Source organism: Euleptes europaea, chromosome 17, assembly GCF_029931775.1.
Source record: "Euleptes europaea isolate rEulEur1 chromosome 17, rEulEur1.hap1, whole genome shotgun sequence".
Taxonomy (NCBI): domain Eukaryota; kingdom Metazoa; phylum Chordata; class Lepidosauria; order Squamata; family Sphaerodactylidae; genus Euleptes; species Euleptes europaea.
In genome coordinates this window covers 20,222,686-20,242,645 of record NC_079328.1, presented here as the reverse complement: position 1 = coordinate 20,242,645, position 19,960 = coordinate 20,222,686, and the positions used below count along the sequence as shown (strand labels likewise).

At 42.4% G+C, this 19,960-nt stretch overlaps 1 protein-coding gene across 1 annotated transcript in view; it reads right to left on the bottom strand.

Moving 5' to 3' along the window:
- Window positions 1-19,960, bottom strand: part of VWF (von Willebrand factor) — a 196,636-nt gene that overhangs the window by 26,980 nt on the left and 149,696 nt on the right. Inside the window, exons 38-43 of the mRNA XM_056862312.1 lie at window positions 15,932-16,137; window positions 13,782-13,884; window positions 13,012-13,083; window positions 11,429-11,533; window positions 10,429-10,634; window positions 7,434-7,583 (exon numbers count right to left, since the gene is read on the bottom strand). Coding sequence (XP_056718290.1) covers window positions 7,434-7,583; window positions 10,429-10,634; window positions 11,429-11,533; window positions 13,012-13,083; window positions 13,782-13,884; window positions 15,932-16,137 — 842 coding nt within the window. The remainder of the gene's footprint in view (window positions 1-7,433; window positions 7,584-10,428; window positions 10,635-11,428; window positions 11,534-13,011; window positions 13,084-13,781; window positions 13,885-15,931; window positions 16,138-19,960) is intronic.

The window sequence follows — 19,960 nt, the reverse complement described above, 5'->3', positions numbered from 1 at the left end:
TGAAGTTATCACTTTCTGTTATAACAGTGATTTGATTTGGACACATTCATGTAAAAATCATGTGGAAGAATCTCCAGGAGACATTAAAGTGTAGCCATTACTCCTCCTAGTGGCTGACCCAGCAACTGCAGCACGAAAGGTTAGGCAATCAGTACTGAATCATGAGTAGTTTACAGTTAGTAAAGTAGCCTGCAGAATTTATTTGTTTCTTTAGAGCATCCAAATGCCCTGCCTTTCGCCCCACACAGTCATGACCCAAGGCAAGTAACAATAGAAGCAAAAAATATAACCTGTTACAACAATTAAGACACATTAAAAAGAGATAGATCATAAAAACAGATCATCCAGAGCGCACTCAAGTTCCCCCATAAGCTCATGTAAATAATTACAGCTTACAGCCTTACCAGAAGGCCCCGAGGGCAGATGCCTGTCCCTCCTGTTTCGGGAGGTTGATCCATAGCAGTGGGGCAGCAACAGAAAAGTCCCAGGCCTGGGCTACAACAGATGGTATCCTCAAGAGCAAGAGAATTGCTAAGAGACTATCAAGAGACCCTGGGTGAAAACGCATGGTCGCTTTGTGTGTGTTAAGTGCTGTCAACAATGAAAGTCCTCCAAAATGTCCTATCTTTGACAGCCTTGCTCAGATCTTGCAAATTGAAGACTGTGGCTTCCTTTATTGAGTCAATCCATCTCTTGTTGGGTCTTCCTCTTTTCCTGCTGCCCTCAACTTTTCCTAGCATGACTGTCTTTTCCAGTGACTCTTGTCGTCTCATGACGTGACCAAAATATGACAGCCTCAGTTTAGTCATTTGAGCTTCTAGGGTCAGTTCAGGCTTGATTTAATCTATAACCCACTGATTTGTTTTTTTGGCAGTCCACGGAATCCGTAACCCTCTCCTCCAACACCACATTTCAAAGGAATCTATTTTCTTCCTATCAGCTTTCTTCACTGTCCAGCTTTCACACCCATACATAGTAATAGGGAATATGATGGCATGAATTAATCTAGTCTTGGTGGCCGGTGACACATCCTTACACTTCAAAATCTTTTCTAGGTCCTTCATGGGTGCCCTTCCCAGTCTCAATCTCCTTCTGATTTCTTGGCTGCAGTCTCCTTTTTGGTTGATGGTGGAGCCAAGGAATAGAAAGTCTTCAACAATTTCAATTTCCTCATTGTCATCCTTAAAGTTGTGTAAGTCTCCTGTAGTCATGACTTTTGTTTTCTTGATGTTCAGCTGTAGTCCTGCTTTGGCACTTTCTCTTTTAACTTTCAGCAGTAGTCGTTTCAAATCTTCACTATTTTCGCTTTAGCCTCCTTTATTCCCTGTTTCAGTCAGGATTCAGCCAGGATCGAATGCACGTTCGGCAAAAATGCATGTGTTCGATCCTGGCTGGCTGAAACAGGGAATAAAGGAGGCTAAAGCGACCATGCGTATTCGCCCCGTCTAAGATTTTGTCTAGTGCAGTCCATGTTGACTGCCAAAGAAAAGAAAGATGAAGCCACTGTTTCCCTTTTCCATCAGAGGACCATTACTACAAGTACTATTAACAACAGGAGAAGTGCATTACAAAGTGGGGGGCTGGTTGCTCCAAAAATACACTGGTGTTTGGGCCACTCAGCCCCCATTACCCAAGTCTTAAGATTTTTTTGTGGTAGTGGTGGCTGTGATGCTACCTGGGTGTGCGGTGAAATTATCAGATGACTGCTTTGTGGCGAATTCCATGCTTATCACACCTAGATTTAGTTGTCCTAGAAGGGCTATTTAAATCTGCTCAGAGCTTTCAGGAAGGAGGATGTCCACAGTAGCAATGGGGGGGGGGGTTGAGCTGTGGAAGGATCTCTACCTTCTCCAGCCTCCGCTGCTTGCAGAGAGAGCTGGTGGAAGAAAGTTCCCTTTAGGATTCCACCCTTACCGAGGAGGATTGGCTTATATGCAGGTCCCCACTACAAATGCTACGTACAAACCAGCCCATTGCTGAGGCTTTTCTCCCATGAAATGTTGGCTCTCTCATGTGAACCTAAGGCATAGGTGATGTTACAAAAATTCTGGGCTTATAGCCAGCCAGACAGTTCCTTCGATGGAATGGCATTTCCATATGCAGAAGAGGCATCAACTATTTCTGCTGATTTCCTCTCTGGCTACAGACTCTGCCCTCCCCAACTTTGGTTCCCAATGCTGTTCTTGGGGGTCTGCTGATGATACTCAAGAACAAAATTTGAGGAGCTGCCAGCAGAAGGAAATAGAAAAGCAGTATTACAAGAAGTCCACAGGTGGTGGAATACGTTTGACTCTGAAGAACACAATCCACAATCCCTGTGCTCTGTTAGATAAAGCAAGGGAATGTTTCACAAAAAAAATACATTTAAGATTTAGCTTGAAGTAATTTAGTAATTTTTTTATTATAAAGCATTCACAAATAAAGGTGTGCATTCGGCAAAGCCAAACTGAAAAAAAATTGCACCTTTTAACAGTAGCTAGCAAATCCAGATCTTGGAAAAGCTGGAAAAAATCGGCCTTTTTCCGGATCGTTTCAGGATTGCCGGCTACAACCTCTTTTAAAGGGAAGAAAAACCGCTTCAGCACATTTGTACCAAGCACTTTAAAGTTTAAATCCCCCTTCCCTTCTTCTCCATTACAAATTATGGTGAATCTTTCAGAGGCTCTGGAGGGGCTGTTTTTTAAGACAGAGGCACCAAAATTGCAGCATAGTTGCTGCTGATTCCCTTTACATGAACCCCCAAGTTTGGTAAAGATTGGGTCAGGGGAGCCAATGTGATGGGCTCCAAATGGAGGGAAAATGGGGGCCCATAAAACTGATCGGCACCCCTGACCCTATCTTTACCAAACTTGAAGGTTTGTGTAAAGAGAGTCACCAGCAGCTATGCTGCAAATTTGGTGCCTCCACCCTACAAAACAGCCCCCTAGAGCCCCGAAAAGATTCTTCATAGGCTATAACAGATCTGAATTTTTTCAGGATTCCCGAAAAAGAAAAACCCTATGCCAGTACAGGTATTTAGGAAAATTCAGGAATACCAAAACATGTTTGGTTCAATATACCCAAATCCAAATTTTCCTGATTTTTTTTCCACACCCCTACTCACAAAGCCTCACATTTTAACATTGCAAGTTTAATGATGAACAGTGGGTTCAGACTAAATTTCCCACCAGAGGACGAAGCTCTGGATGAGAGCCAGCATGGTGTAGTGGTTAAGAGTGGTGGCTTGGACTCTGATCTGGAGAACCAGGATTGATTCCCCACTCCTCCACATGAGCGGCAGAGGCTAATCTGGTGAACTGGATTTGTTTCCCCAATCCTACACACGAAGCCAGCTGGGTGACCTTGGGCTAGTCACACTCTCTCAGCCCCACCTACCTCACAAGGTGTCTGTTGTGGGAAGGGGAAGGGAAGGTGATTGTAAGCCGGTTTGATTCTCCCTTAAGTGGTAGAGAAAGTTGGCATATAAAAACCAACTCTTCTTCTTCTCCTATGTCTTCCCTCCCACTACAGCCCATCAATCCCTATGAAATACTTCTCCTGGGAAATAGGGGACTCTGAAACATGACACGAGGGGCAGTCTGCAGAGGAAAGGGGGGGATCTGCAGAAATTGCCTGTTTGTTTGATTTAAAACATTTTTAGTTTGGATCCAACCAAATAGTTTTAATACTGGATTGTCATCTATAATTAGGAAAAAAGCATTCCTTCTACTGGAAGGGATTTCTACACTATTCTTTGGAATATCCAGTGAAAAGAAAGTACCAAAGAACCAAATAATAACATCTGGGCACATATCTGGATTTCTAGACTTCTTGCCCTGCATTTTCAGCCATCTTAGGGTTTTAAAAGATAATTTAAGCCTTGGCCCAAGTTTTGGTAAAAAAATAGAGACTTGGGAGTAAAATAGTTCATAATCACAATATGGTTTGTTAATTTTTTCATAGGTGTTGGAGCCATTATTATTGCATGATACAGATATGGTTATAAAGGATAACACAGCAATGGACATATACTTTTTCTAAATAAATAAAAAATAAAAAACTGCTAGAAGGGATTGATGGATTGATTTTGTAAAAATTCGATGCCACCTCTAAAGGTAAAGGTCCCCTATGCAAGCACCGGGTCATTCCTGACCCATGGGGTGACATCACATCCCAACGTTTTCTAGGCAGACTTTGTTTGCGGGGTGGTTTGCCAGTGCCTTCCCCAGTCATCTTCCCCTTACTCCCAGCAAGCTGGGTACTCATTTGACTGATCTTGGAAGGATGGAAGGCTGAGTCAACCTTGAGCCGGCTATCTGAAACCGACTTCCGTCAGGATCGAACTCAGGTCGTGAGCAGAGCTTGGACTGCAGTACTGCAGCTTACCACTCTGCGCCACAGGGCTCATAACATAAAAACATAATGCAACATTTAAAAAAAATTAAATACCAAACTGTTCAAAACCTTGCTGTAGCATAAAAACAGCTTAACTGTGTGCCAAAACGAGTGGACATTGTAAGTAAGCCCGTTATTAAATTCAGCTGGCAGAAAGGCTCCATCCAAAATTGCCTCTGAAGGACCTTTCTTGGTGTCACATTTTAACCTTTTTTTTAACTGCTTGCTAGAACACACGCAGACGGGGGTCTGGAACGCACACCCAATTGTAGTTGGCAATTGGCCTCGTAGACAACAACAGAAGCCAGACCTAAAATTGGTTTATTAATATTAGTCAAGCAAGACGTGTCAGATTTTATAACCTGGCTGTTAGCCTTCAATATAGCATTGGTTTACAGTGCATTAACAAATTTGTTTTATTACACAACTGAGAAAAATATGCGAGTCTATTTGTTCTTCCGCACAGTGGTCTGAAGGGGAATGAAACCATGGAAAAAGGCTTAGGCTGAAAGCAGATTATAAAGGCAAGTTTCCCACACCCAACCAAGCCAGAGCTTGAGTCCCCACACATACTGCATGTACAGCACACCTGGAACTGAGAGAAAACAGGGGGTTGGATCCCACCTATCTGTTCTATAAGGAATGGCGCCTTTCTCTGGCTGCTGGCACAAGATGCTTTCCCTGATACAAGGATTGCTTCTTGCATTGGGGAAAGGTGCCACCATTAGCAGTACAGACACATGAGATCCAATCAACCCAGCTGGCTTATTGTTGAAACCCACATGAAGAATGAGGAGTAGTTAGAATCTCTAAGTACGCCATGATATTTCTTTATCATTTCAGAGCCAGAAGGTAGTAAAAGGCATTCGATACTGCCTAACAATAAGCAGTTTGGAAAGGTTTTAACCAACCTGGCAATATCCACCAACCATGGGGAGGGGCTGTGGCTCAGTGGCAGAGCATCTGCTTGGCATGCAGAAGGTCCCAGGTTCAATGCCCGGCATCTGCAGTTAAAGGGACTAGGCAAGTAGATGATGTGAAAGACCTCCACTTGAGACCCTAGAGTGCCGCTACTGGTCTGAGTAGACAATACTGACTTTGATGGACCGAGGGTCTGATTCAGTATAAGGCAGCTTCGTGTGTTCAAACCCCCATTCCCACTGCAGACCCCCCCCCCCCCCGCAAGACCTTCCTCAGAGTTTCCTATTTAATTCAGTGTGGTTCCAACCTAAAGTTCCATCATGGAGTATTTCATGGGCAGTTTTACAGAAAATGAACACATCTACTGGTGGAAGATTAGTGTGTGTGGGAGGGTGATGCTTACTTCAAAGAAAGGTGATATTTTTTTTGTTTGCTTTCTAACTTCTAGAAGGTAGCAATCTATTTCAGACAGAAAAGTTTTTGTTTGCTTTGCCTATATACAACCTGAATTATAATTCCATTTTAAAAGTTATCCTTAAGTTGACAGCACTGATTTTCCACAGGTCAAGCCTAGAGAAAATGAAATTCCTCTTAGGGGAGGGAGACTCCCAAAGCCGCTCACAGGTAGCCAAATATTGTTCAGTAGTAATTAAAATCTGTCCGGAAAAGGTCACTAATGTTAATAAGGTTAATTTTAGATGATAAATTTTTATCTGTACTGTTACAAAGAGATTATTTTAACATGTAGTTGGTTTTATTGATAAGGCCTGTATCTTTGCCGGCTAAGGATGTAATAATAGATCAGTCTATCACAGATCAAGCCAGGATGTGAATGGCCTATGAGGGTCAGACTGAAGTAATCTAAATGGAACAAGCAAGCCAATCAGGCAGGGTTTAGGAAGAATCAGGGCAGAGCAAAGAAAAAAAAGATTGAGAAAGTAGGTTCTTGGCTCAGCTGTTTAAATCCAGTCTGTCACCACTCTGGCTCAAATCTGGTTCTGAGCAAGAAGCTGACAGTTCCTTGAGTTGTTCAGATGCATCTAATTTGCATAATTACAATTTTCTCACACAATTATACTTTCCCGCTGCCACCGCTCCCCTTCCTCCACCCATCTGTCACCACTTTTCAAAAGTCAGTCAATTTAATGACCTGAAGAGCCACGAACCCCGTGGCAATGCCGATTCTTCGCTGGTAAATGAGATACATTGTTTTTTTAAAAAAAACTGGGCAAAAGCAACCTCAAGTTTTATTTATTTTATTTATATCCCACCTTTCTCCCCTGGAGACACCCAAAGAAGCTTACATCATTCTCCTCTCCTCTGTTTTATCCTCACAGCCATCCTGGGAGGTAGGTTAGGCTGTGCACAGAACTACACTTGAGAAAAACTTCAAAAGGGAACATAGAGATGGTCCAGTCAGGAGCTTGCCTTGTGTGTAATTGAGGGTACAGGTGTGTATTCGGATATACCGAACTGGAAAAAAAAACAGCAATCTGGATGAAGGCAGAAAACCAAAAGCTGGAAAAAGTTTGGCCTTTCCCCAGCCTTTCAGCTTTCCCATGGCCCATGTAAGCGAACAAGGGGATTTTTTAAAATTTAAAACTCCATTGAATAGATGGGGCACACCCTTGGGGGCCCATAAGATTAGAACCTTGACCCACACTTCATCAAATTTGGAGGTTCTTCTAAAGAGAGTCACCTACAGCTATGCTGCAAATTTGGGGCCTCTACCTTGAAAAACAGCCCCCCCCCCCAAGCCCTGAAAAAATTCCCCATAGATTTTAATAGAAACAAAAAAGCCAGATAAATCCATTTACCACTATGGGTATTTGGCCTTTTTGGGCTTTTCCAAAAAAAAATCGGGTCCAATATGGTGCACTCCCCTAACTGAGGGAGTTTGATCAAGGTAAGTTTGCCTGGAGGTTATGTTCACATCTAAGTCCCCAGCACTCCTAGGCTTATCTGGGAGCTATAAATAAGGGTCAGTGACCCACCTGCCAAGCAAAAGCCTTTTCCTGTTTCCTTTTGTAGGAAATGCTGTGGGGCTGTAGTAATCATCCCTGATGGCAAATTTTTAGAGACAGCCAATGACAAACACATGACAATTGAACTGATCTTGACCTAGGACCCTTACATACCGGTGGACAATTTGTGTCGCAGTCTTTCCTAAGACATTCTGTGATTCGAAGTCCCGTAACAGCATCTTCCATGTCTGTGCAGGTACATTCTGTGCAGCCTTCCTCCCAGGTCTTCCCAATGGGATAGACAATGTTTTGATGAACACAAACCTGCCAATCAGTAGAAATGTTAGAAATATAAATCACAGCGAGTATGGCTAAATTTAATGATAACACAAAAAGTCGGTGTCTTGTGCATATTTACTAAAAAGGACTGAACTGCCAATAGTAAACTGCTGATAACAGGATCAGGTTGCACGTAACAAGGCACTAGAAATACCACAACATCTGCAGAAAGTAAAAATTGTGCAAAAGCTAGCGTACAAATTGCTGCTAACTAACACAGTTCAAAAGAATACACAAGCAATATCGAACCACAGTTTGATACAGTTTAAATACACTATAACTGTAGAAACAATAAACACAGAATAACAGAAAATAAATATGCAACCAGTCCAGCAGTCCAAAATGCTGTAAACCACAATCCCAAAAAAGCAGTTAGTCCAAAAAACTGTAGTGCTGTATAGTAAACATTAATATTCTTATTGCACAATGATGTTTGAAAACTCGAATCAGAGAATGATGTGTGCAAATTGCCCAGACGCTGGTCCGGTACAGCAGACATTTCGGATGCTCCTTTTTCAGCGGAAAAGCTTACTGAGGAGGCATAATAGCACACATCCCAAGTACTATGCAAACAGCAGGTACAATGACAGCAGGTACAATGGAGGAGTGGGTTAAAATTAAATCAAAACAGTTTCCATCGAGACATTAGGAAGAATTTTTTAACAGTTAGAGTGGTTCCTCAGTGGAACAGGCTTCCTTGGGAGATGGTAAGGGCTCTTTCCCTAGAGATTTTTAAACAGAGGCTAGATGGCCATCTGTCAGCAATGCTGATTCTATGACCTTAGGCAGTTTATGAGAAGGGGGAATCTTGGCCACCTTCTGGGCATGGAATAGGGGGCACTGGGTGTGTGGGGGGTAGTTGTGAATTTCCTGCATTGTGCAAGGGGTTGGACTAGATGACTCTGGTGGTACCTTCCAACTCTGATTCTATGACTCAAACCCAGCTCTCCAGATTATAGTCTGCTGCCCTTAACCACTACACCATGCTTATTATTGATTAGGAAAAAGAGCAGAGTTTATTTTACAATGACTTATTTTAAACATTTGTATCTCACACTCTTAGCCATTAAGGTTCTTGAAAAGGCATAGTGATACAAACACAAATTACTGTAAATCCATAAGACAACTGAAAAGCCAATTAATCAGAAAGACTTTTTATATTAATGGATCTCATTCTCTAGGGCTGCTTCCCTAGCAGCAACTGTTGGTGCTCGTCCCTAATAATATTTTTTTTGGGGGGGATTAAAATATACTTTGGAAAAGCTTTTAAACAAATACTCCCATAAAATGATTACTAGCTTAACTGGCTTCTTTAAAGAATTATACATTTTTAAAAAAATTAGTAAACAAAAACAGAAGCAATATACAACAATACATTTATGACATAGCAAAATAGGTAAAATATAAGAAGAACTAAGTTTTGTAATTTTGGTGCAGATTTTTGTTAAAGAATTATACAAATTGATGGCAGAGAGACCTGTGTTTGGCAACTGGCCATTTAAATGGGCACTCCATGTACAGAAGCTGAATACCTCTGAGTATATATCAAGTGTAAAAGGGCAAGCTTAAGAGGAGGGAAATTGCCATGTCCAGAAGATGGCCAAAAAAAACAAAAAAACCTCCAGGATCCCTGGCCAATCTGGCCTGGAGGAAAACTGCTCCCTGACCCCAAAGTAGTGATTGGCATTACCCTGGGCATTTAAGGAAGGGCCACGAGAGCCAAGCATTGATGTAATCCTGTCCTCCCTCTCACAATCTGCCTAAATTCATAGAATCAGCATTGCTGTTGGATGGTCATCTAGCCTCTGCTTAAAAACCTCCAAAGAAGGAGAGCCCACCACCTCTCAAGACTCCTTGTTCTGATCCATGTTTTTGAAATAGTTTATATATTTAAAAAATGTTAACAGATTACTTTGTTGGAAAGTCTTCAATTTATCAACCAATCCATGGAGATAACGTTTCCAGATATTTTGGAGCCACTGGAAAATAAATTCCCAAGGGGCGGGACTTTGGAGTGGGGTCAGAAAAACAGACATTTTATAGAAACTTAGAATATATGCAGTACATTACTCTAACCTGGACTTTAGCTGGTGAACCGGGTTGGCTTCCCCACTCCTACACATGAAGCCAGCTGAGTAACCTTGGGCTAGTCACACTATCTCAGCCCCACTTACCTCACAGGGTGTCTGTTGTGGGGAGGGGGAGGGAAGATGATTGTAAGGTGGTTTGATTCTCCATTAAGTGGTAGAGAAAGTTGGCATATAAAAACCAACACTTCTTCTTCTTCTACATTATACCCCACCTTTCCTTTTGGCTCAAGTTTGAAGTCTTCCTCCAATCTAAAGAGTCTTTCCTTCAACTTAAGTGGCTCTTCCATTGCATGAAGGCTACTTAGAGAATGGTTGGCTCCACCCCCATCAGACAAAAAAATAGAAAACTGAGATCAATCTCAATCAAAAGCCAGTCCCATATTACTTATTGGGGATACGATGGGGGGAAATGCAAAGTACAGTCATTGATAGGTATGAGTGGGAAAATAGATTTACTTCGACATCAGCTAATGTAATCAGTATAAACTTATGGGAAAATCACCATATGTTTGTGTGTGTGTGTGTGTAACTTTAGACAGACTACATAAAATTATAAGAGTCATTCTAATAAACACTGGAAATGTGGACTAAGCACCCTCATTTGGATATGTGGGGGCAATCGCCCTGTTGCTCCAGATCACTAGAGTAAAATCACAGCAGTAACCCCACTCCTGATGGGAGCCTTGCCAAGAAAGGCAGACCTTCTCCAGGGGGCAAGAGGGGCAGTTCATTGTTGTCACCTTGTCTGGAGTGCAGGTGGTAGATGTACAGCCGCAGTCATTCGAGACAGTCATAGATAGATACCCGGCAGGGCAAGCCACTGTCGAATTGACACAGCTGCAAGCACACTGATACTCATCACAGCACTGGGTCTTCTTCACAGCGAGCGTCCGGTGCGGGGGGCAGAGAGGAGGGGACTCTGGCTTGCATTCGTCTTTTTTACAGACTACCAAAACAACCAAAGAACACAGAATATGTAACAAAGCCACTAAGTGGGATTTACAATACTACATGCCCCAAAGAATTCTGCAACTGCTTCTTTACTTTGCTTGAGGCAGTTTTCAAACCATGGGGGGCAGGGAGGTGCAAAACAGGAATTATGGATTGTCCTTAGGTCTACCACGTTACCCATGGCAGTAGGCTACGTGTCGCCATCACTCTACAGAGCAGCGAGAGGGGCAAATGGGGGGATGTTGGTGTGAGTGGTTGTAAATGATGTTATCACATAATCATAGGCCATTTATTCATGGGAGGTTTTGCCTTGGATTTGCTGCTCTCCAGATGCACATTTCCCCCGTCTGAATTCTCAAAACTCTGCATGGGGCCTTATTTTTGAGCTTTAAGAATTTGGATGGGGAAAATATGCATCTGGAGAGCAGCAAATTAAAGCAAAACCTCCCATGCATAAATGACCATAGAGTTGGAAGGGACCACCAGGGTCATCTAGTCCAACCCCCTGCACATGTTACCATGCCCAGAACCCTCTAGGAATTTCCCAATTCTCTATGGTTAATTTGGGAAATTCCTTCAGCATTGCAGGGATGGTGACATCACTTCCAGCCACTCAACTGGAAGGGACATCATGGCTCCCCAGACTCTGCCCACAATAACTCCCAGGGCTGGCAACCCTAATTACTCACAATACAAAACTAAGTTACTCATGCCCTCACACGTGCAGGCACTAACACAGAATTACTTGCTGAAGTAAATTCAGGATTAGACACTTCGAAGGAGTCTTACCACAAGCATAATCCGGCCTGCATTCCCCAACATTTGTCAGCACAAGCTGAAGGCCACCTTCACAGTGAGGTACAGGAGGGAGTTCACAAGTGACTAGATCACAAGCTAAAGAAGGAACAACAAGAGAAGTGACCATCTCATAGCGACCTCGTTTGTAAGGCAGACATCAGGGATTGGCATGGCTGAGCACCTGCAGATGCTCCCAGTCTAGACGACGGCCCACCCCCTACTGGAGGCACTAGATGGAACTCTAATTTCCCAATTAGGGTTACCAGACTCAAGATGAGGCCTGGAGTTCTCCAGTAATTATTTCTGACCTGCAATGGGCCTTGCCATGCTTACTCACACCTCATTCCAATAGTGTCTGCAAATTGCGCAAGACAAGAACTTACTAGCACACAAGGGAAGGTCATTCTAGAGAAAGCTGACTTCTCCTTTTCCCAATAAGAACTTGACTAGTAAACAAATCACACCGATGATACGACCACGCTGTGTATGTGCGTGTTAAGTGCCATCAAGTCGCTTCCGATTCATGGCGACCCTATGAATTAATGTCCTCCAGAACATCCTCCCTTTAACAGCCTTGCTCAGATCTTGCAAATTAAGGGTTGTGGCTTCCTTTATGGAGTCTATCCATCACTTGTTGGGTCTTCTTCTCTTCCTGCTGCCTTCAACTTTTCCTAGCATGATTGTCTTTTCCAGTGACTCTTGTCTTCTCATAATGTGACCAAAGTACGACAGCCTCAGTTTAGTCAGTTCAGGCTTGATTTGATCTATAACCCACTGATTTGTGGGGTTTTTTTTGGGGGGGGGGCAGTCCATGGTATCTATAACACACTCCTCCGACACTACATTTCAAAAGAATCTACTTTCTTCCTATCAGCTTTCTTCACTGTCCAGCTTTCGGTGTATATCCTGTGGTAAAAAATTCTCGGATTCAAGCAACTCAACAGTTGCTCCAAGAAAAGCTAAATTCTGCAGCCAGTGTACACTATGAAAGCAACAGTGTATATAAAAACATAATTCCTCATTTTGCACGATTTATTTATTCTGTTTGTTATTTGAGTTTGAGTCTAACCCTTCCTAAGGAATATAGGATGGCAAACACTGTCCCTCCCTCATTTTATTCTCACAGTAGCCCTGTGAGATACATTAGGCTGCGATTGTGTGACTGTCCCGAAAGGTCAAACAGTGAGCTTCATGGTAGCATGAAGGCTTGAACCTGGGGTCTCCAACATCCTACTCTGATACCGAAATAACTGTTCCTCCATACTGTGTAAGTTTTGGAACATTCCATAATTTATACTGATTCTGCTAAACTTGGAGAAAGCAAAGGAGCTGTTCAGAGCACCAAAGCCCACCTACTAATCGCCAGAAATCTTATTCTGTTTCCCCCTCCACCAGGAGGCTTCTGAGACGTTGGCAGGTGCTACCCCTCAAGCATATCTTCACAGCCATAAGCTCTAGAAACTTGCATTGTTTTTAACGAGAAAGCTGAGATTCCCAGGAAACTGAATTCTGTGCCTAATACCACAGAATTAAAGCACACATAAACACACACAAGACTTCCTTCAGAAACTTACCACATTCATAAACTGGACAGCACAGATCATAATCTCTCTGCAGTCTTGGGATTTCACAAGGACCACAAACAGCTATAATGGGGAGAGAAACAAAACTAAGCCACCTTTCTAACCCAAAGCAATCAACTTCTTTGCTCCCAGAGGCCATTCTACTCTCCAGACATGAGTCTGGGTTCAGAATTCTGCATCCATTCCATAGATGAGGAGGCTCTACCATAATAACTAAGGCTTCGCTGACTCAGAACATATGTGCTCAGGTGGTATGCATCCCTCAAAAAGTGCCCCCAGCAGTTGGGAGGGTATTCACATGTGAACACATGTGAAGCTGCCTTATACTGAATTAAACCCTTGGTCCATCAAAGTCAGTATTGTCTAATCAGACCAGCAGTGGCTCTCCAGCGTCTCAGGTAGAGGTCTTTCACATCACCTACTTGTCCAGTCCCTTTAACTGGAGATGCCAGGGATTGAACCTGGGACCTTCTGCTTGCCAAGCAGATGCTCTACCATTGAGCCCTTCCTTGAAAGATCAATTCAAACAGCAGTTTGCCAGGGGTCCTGGTCTCGGCTCTTCCAGAATATACAGTGTCAATAAAATGGATATGAAATAAACAAGGAGACTCACTGATAGAATCAATGATGGGTAACATCCCTGGTGAACCAGGCTTATAAACCAATGGTTTGCCATGCCTGGTCTATGGTTTAATTAACCAAACTGGAAAGAAGAAATATTTAGGTTTTCCTTTTTTACACAAAAAAAGTCCATAGCTTACGTTTGGCAGTTGGACAAGGCCGAGTCGTGCAGTTTATGGTCCTATTATCAAGGCATACGCAGATGTTACAGGGTTCGTTGGAAGGAATCCACGTTTCCAAGTGCTATATAAGAATAACATAATGATTCAAAGAAAGGAAATTTCTGGTTATTTGGTATGCAAAAACTGGTCAGAGATGGGGGAAGGAGGGATGTAAAGAAAGAAACTAACACAGGGAAAACACACACCAAATACTAGATGACTACATATGGTATTGCTTTGGATTGTTAGAATAATTACAAGAAACCAGAGATGTTACCCAATTTAACATGAAGGTTAATACATTTAACATAAGACCTGCGCATTGCCCCTTTTTCAGATTTTATGAGCGCAATTATAATAACAGTGGAAGAAAACACAAGAGATTGCAGGATGCTATTAGTGGAATAAAACACATCCATGTCAACCCCATAGGCTGCAGAAAGAGAAGCCAAGCAAAGTCAGACCCTTGGAAAGTTTCAGTAAAATAAATGTTTCAAATTATTCCTTAGGCATTTCGGGAACAAAAGCACACTAGCCTATTTTGGGCCGAGAATGTACCATATTCCTTGTTTAGAGTATGACTATTGCCTTGTTCCCCTGGATATGAATTGACAGTAAACAGACGCCCTATCGAGACACCATAATTCCTTTGCGATGATTCTAAAAGGGCAGTAAATTTGTATGAAGAGAACTGGACACTAAGGTGTGACAAAAAGAGGGGAAGGTTTACCTGGAAGAAGGTCACAGTATTTTCAAGGAGGGTTACTTCTAGAGTAAGTGTGCTTAGGACATGGGCCAAAACATCACCCAGCCCCTACAGTGCAGAGCTCAGGGCAAACTCTCACATCCATGCTGTGTATTTATTTATATAGCACCATCATGGTACACGGAGGAGCTCCATATGCAAAAAATTAGATGGGGAAGGAGGGGAGGGCCAGCCACCAAAGTTGACTGGCAGCTAAGTTTACCAACCTCCAGGTACTAGCTGGAGATCTGCTTTTACAACTGGTCTCCAGCCGATAGAGATCAGTTCCCCTGGAGAAAATGGCCACTTTGGCAATTGGACTCTATGGCATTGAAGTAAGTCCCTCCCCTTCCCAAACCCAGCTCTCCTCAGGCTCCGCCCCAAAAACCTCCCACCGGTGGCGAAGAGGGACCTGACAACCCTACTGGCAGCAGTAGCAAAACACAGCCTTCTTCAACCTTTGCTTAGTGGAGTGCTAGGATACAGGCCAGCATGCCAGATTAGATGCAGTCTTGGTCTGATCTGGCACAGCTCTTAAACAAGAGCTTAAACAAGTAGTGAGTACCACGCAAAATTATTGATTTTTGTAGCGTTTTACTAAAGAGCAGGAGCACATGCCCAGATCAGTAAAACACCACACACAAAGCATGCTGATACTGTTGTATAAAGATGATCAAAGCAAAGCCCCTTTTTTTGGCGGGGAGGGAGTATTTCATCAAAGAGCATGCCTGCAGTAACACAGAGGGAAAAAAACATACAAGTGAACTGAACACTACATGCTTCAGTTCCAGAATTAATTTTAGAAACTCTTCTAATTAAACTAATGGATCACAGCACAAAGAAAAATTCTGGAACAATAACGTCATGGGGGAAATCTGGAGGAACAGCCACTTCAGCTGGAGGGAGGATTCAAACTCAAACCGGCAGCAGCTCTCCAGGGTCTCAGGAAGAGGTCTTTCACATCACCTACTTGCCTAGTCCCTTTAACTGGAGATGCCAGGGATTGAATCTGGGACCTTCGGCATGCCAAGCAGATGCTCTACCACTGAGCCACAGCCCCTCCCCAAATTAACGATTAATAAGGAGATACAACAGGCAGTCTCTTCTTAGGTCAGTAATTCTGTTGTCTCTCTCCACGAGGAGTGACCGATTGCATCAATCACCCCTGATGTAGATGTGTGGCAGAATTATCTGCACTCAGATAAAGCAGGCAGAGCAGCAAATCATACAGAGGTGGAGCAGGCAGCCTCATCTGTGAATGGACATGTTGGGTTCACAGTAGTTTTTGCTAATATTATTAATTTCCTGCAGCATGCTAGTGTGACCTTCCTGGGTAGCTTGGGAATTACTGGCACAGAAGATGAGGGAGTAAGTCGGGAACTACCTGGTGGCGCATCCCATCCTCACTGATGCATTGAGTGCAGACCTCTTCATCCACACAGCTTCCCTCCAAAGTCACTTGTCCCTGAGGACAGAAGCAGCCTTCGGCGGGATAATCCAGGCAGATTTCAGTCTTGGTATTGTTCTCACAGTGCTTTGTGCAGCCTGTTCGGCAGGAGTTGTACATCAAAGACGCTGGACATTTCATAGCTGTTAAGAACAGGAGGCAAAAAAGAATTGGCTGCTAAATACATTTAATAAAGTAAACCAAAAAAATAAAAGATTTTGTTCAGAAGACACTTGTCGGGGATGCTCTAGGCTGATCCTGCACTGAGCAGAGGGTTGGACTAGATGGCCTCTATGGCCCGTTCCAGCTCTATGATTCTATGATATGGCCCGTTCTAGCTCTATGATTCTATGATTCTAAGACATTTGAAATTCAAATCAATTTGGGGGAACTGCAGGGGAGAAAACCCACAACCCACTCTGAACACCTAGGCTAGGTTGAGAAAGAAATCTAAATAAATTCCATTTTTTGCATTTCTGGGAAATGGCAGGAGGCTGGTTTCAGATTTTGGGGGTATTCTTGGGTGTATTCAATGTTAATTTTTAAAAAATTATTTAGATTTATTTAGATTAAAGCCTTCCAAGTTGGCATCCCTCACCACATTCTGGGGCAGGGAGTTCCACAATTTAACTATGCGTTGTGTGAAGAAATACTTCCTTTTATCTGTTTTGAATCTCTCTCTCCTCCAGCTTCAGCAGATGACCCAGCGTTCTAGTATGCTACTGGACTTGAATCTAGCTAGCCCAGCTTAAGCAGAACTGTCAGCAGATGTAGACTTATATTAAGCTGTTTAAAACACACCCAGGACAATAACAAATTCTTTAGAAGTCTTTGCAACACGCTGGAAATTAAACATAAACCGCCCCTTCCAGTATGACTGACTGAAGTGGCAATAAGAGAAAAGATCTGTCCTGTCCGACCAAATCGAATATCAAGGAATTCATAAGCTGTCTCAAGTAAAATTCATCACATGCATTAAGATTTAGAAAGCATTGAAGTTATTTTGGAAATCAGTAAACAGCAGCTAAAGCAATGCAAAAACAGTGATCTCCCCTGCCAACCTGCAAGGACCATAACGTTGAGTATGGAGCTGTTTGGGGGATACAGAACAAAAGGGGAATAGTAGCCCACGTTTATATATAGGTTTGACCTCAAAAATAGATACTGCCTCTGAAGACAGATTGCTTTTAATTACCGTGACCCTTACATTAAATAGATTTGTCTAGCAATTGTGTTTAAGGCCATCAAGTTCTTTAAAGTTTAAGTATGCAGGGCAAGATCCATCTCAAGTTGACTTTGGCAGAACCTAAATTTGGAAAGGACTAGAATAGACCAATCCAGCAATTGGCTCACAGAGCACAGATTGTTCTCAGACTTCTGGAATAGTGCCCAAGGACTCCTCCATATCAAAACTAAAATGAGTTAGCTCCCAAAGTTCTTAGCAAACGCTGATGCTGAATTTTCTCAGAACGCTTGAATATTAAAAAGGTAGTCCCCTGTGCAAGCACCGGGTCAATACTGACCCATAGGGTGATGTCACATGCGAACGTTTACTAGGCAGACTATGTTTATGGGGTGGTTTGCCAGTGCCTTCCCCAGTCATCTACACTTTACCCCCAGCAAGCTGGGCACTCATTTTACCGACCTTGGAGGGATGGAAGGCTGAGTCAACCTTGAGCTGGCTACCTGAAACCGACTTCCATCAGGATCAAACTCAGGTCGTGAGCAGAGCTTTTGACTGCAGCACTGAAGCTTACCACTCTGCGCCATGGGGCTTGAACATTAAATGTATAAAACTTTAAAATGACAAATACTGATATCATAGGATGTCAAATCTGGATATCAAATATATTCCAATCTGTATTTGACATCCTATGATATCAGGTTTCAGTATATGCCAGAATGTGACTTGCCCAAGGTCACCCAGCTGGCTTCGTGTGTAGGAGTGGGGAAACAAATCCAGTTCACCAGATTAGCCTCCACCACTCATGTGGAGGAGTGGGGAATCAAACCCGGTTCTCCAGATCAGACTCCACCGCACCAAACCACCGTTCTTAACCACTACACCATGCTGGTGATAGTTGGATTGCAATGATGTTTAGTATCTGAAAACACTGGACAGATTGACTGCTGATCCCTTTATAAGATTTCATGCTTAACACCTGCTAGGGGAAAAAAAGAGATGCTAAGGAGTTTGGATTTTGAAGTCAAATTTCATATTCAAAACAAAAATTCAAATTTTAAAAAATCTGCAGCCAACCTGTGGTGGCAAAATTAGACATTTTGGCAAATTGCAAACATTTGTTCTAGCCCAGATGGACACCTCTGGCACATTTCAAATTAACTTTGCAAGCTGCAACCTTTCTGTGACAATTCAGGAGTTATCGGACAAACTTTCACTGTCCTCCTTCCTCCTTTTGCCTTTCCCTTCTGGCACGTGGCTACAGAGACGGTCTGTCTTAACCGTCCCTCTCTTGATATACTGTGCTGGAAGATAAGGCCCTTGATTGGCTTCTTGAGCACTTAATGTCCTCGTTTGCATTGGGATGTTATTACGGAGGCAGCTCTAATGTGGCTTTTGCCCTTGCAGGATCTCCAGCTGGGAAAAGAATATATCACAGAGACATCCCTGTCAGGATTCCTGCCAGAAGGTTGGCTTTGCAGATGTTGAGCTTGACCTCTCATTTATTAAAATGAAATTAAAAGTTTAACTGGACCTTAGTACAAACATAATCACTGTATATCATTCTTGCTTACACTAGACATAACCTTCAGCAAATATTCATGAGAAATGTGGGCACTCTACAAGGCAGACAAGCCAGAACACACTACTTTAGCGATGACAGCATGTTTAGAGGCAGTAAACCTCCTAATATCAGATATTGAAGACAACAGGAATGGCATGGACAACAACTTTAAGATTTGTGCCAAGCTGCTGATAAAAATAGATTAAATAGAATTTGCTGTACAAACAAGCACATATGTTGGAAATGTGGGTCAAGAAAGCAGACTTCAAACATACATTTTGGCAATGCCCACTAGTTAAACAATGTTGGGAAAAGATACTTGATGAAATTATTCACGTAATTGGACACGAAATCCCAAAACACCCAAGACTTTTTTTGTTGGGATTTTTATTAGAACATATTCCTAAAGCGCACAGATCTATGGTACTAGATTTCTTTACTAATGCCAGAACGTTCATTGCACAGAGTTGAAAGATTACAAAATATCTGAATGTAAGATCTTGGATAAACAAGGTACAGGAGTTAGCAAAATAATCAGAATTATATTAGTTAGGCTAAGGGATGGACAAACGTACTCTTCTGAATAATGGAAATCTTTCTATGATTTTTGTAGGGAAAAGTTACATCATTTTTGTAACAAATTGATTAGTTTATAATTGTATTGGTATTTGTAAGATGATATAGTCTGTAAGCACTCAGTAAGCATTATGACCGTTATTATTGTGCGATCAGTTCTTAACTTTTATATATATTCTTCTTAGAACAAAAAATAAAAATAAAAAATAGGATTCATGTGCCTTAAACCTTTCCACCTCTATTTTGGTGAGCTGTCTAAAAGTCTGTTGCATTCTTAAAGAGATCTACCCATTAATCCTTCCTCTAAATCTGTACCTCTGCCATGCAATTTTAGTACTTGCAACTGTGTTTTCTATGCACATCTTGTCTCTCCCATCTGTGATCTCCTTCACTGTTAACATTTGAATCGTAAACTCCTCAGGGCAGGAACCTGCTTCCCCATCCCTGTGTTCCTCCCTCTGTAAACTGCCAAGAACACGTCTAAATAATTACAATCCTGGATTAAATAGATTTTTTAAAGCTTGATATGCTTCAGCCAGGCAACTTTTATGTTCTTAAACAGACCTACAACTAAGGCACCACAAGTGGTAGCACAAGAAGCAGAGGTTGGAGACACTAACGTCATGGCATCACATTGGATCCA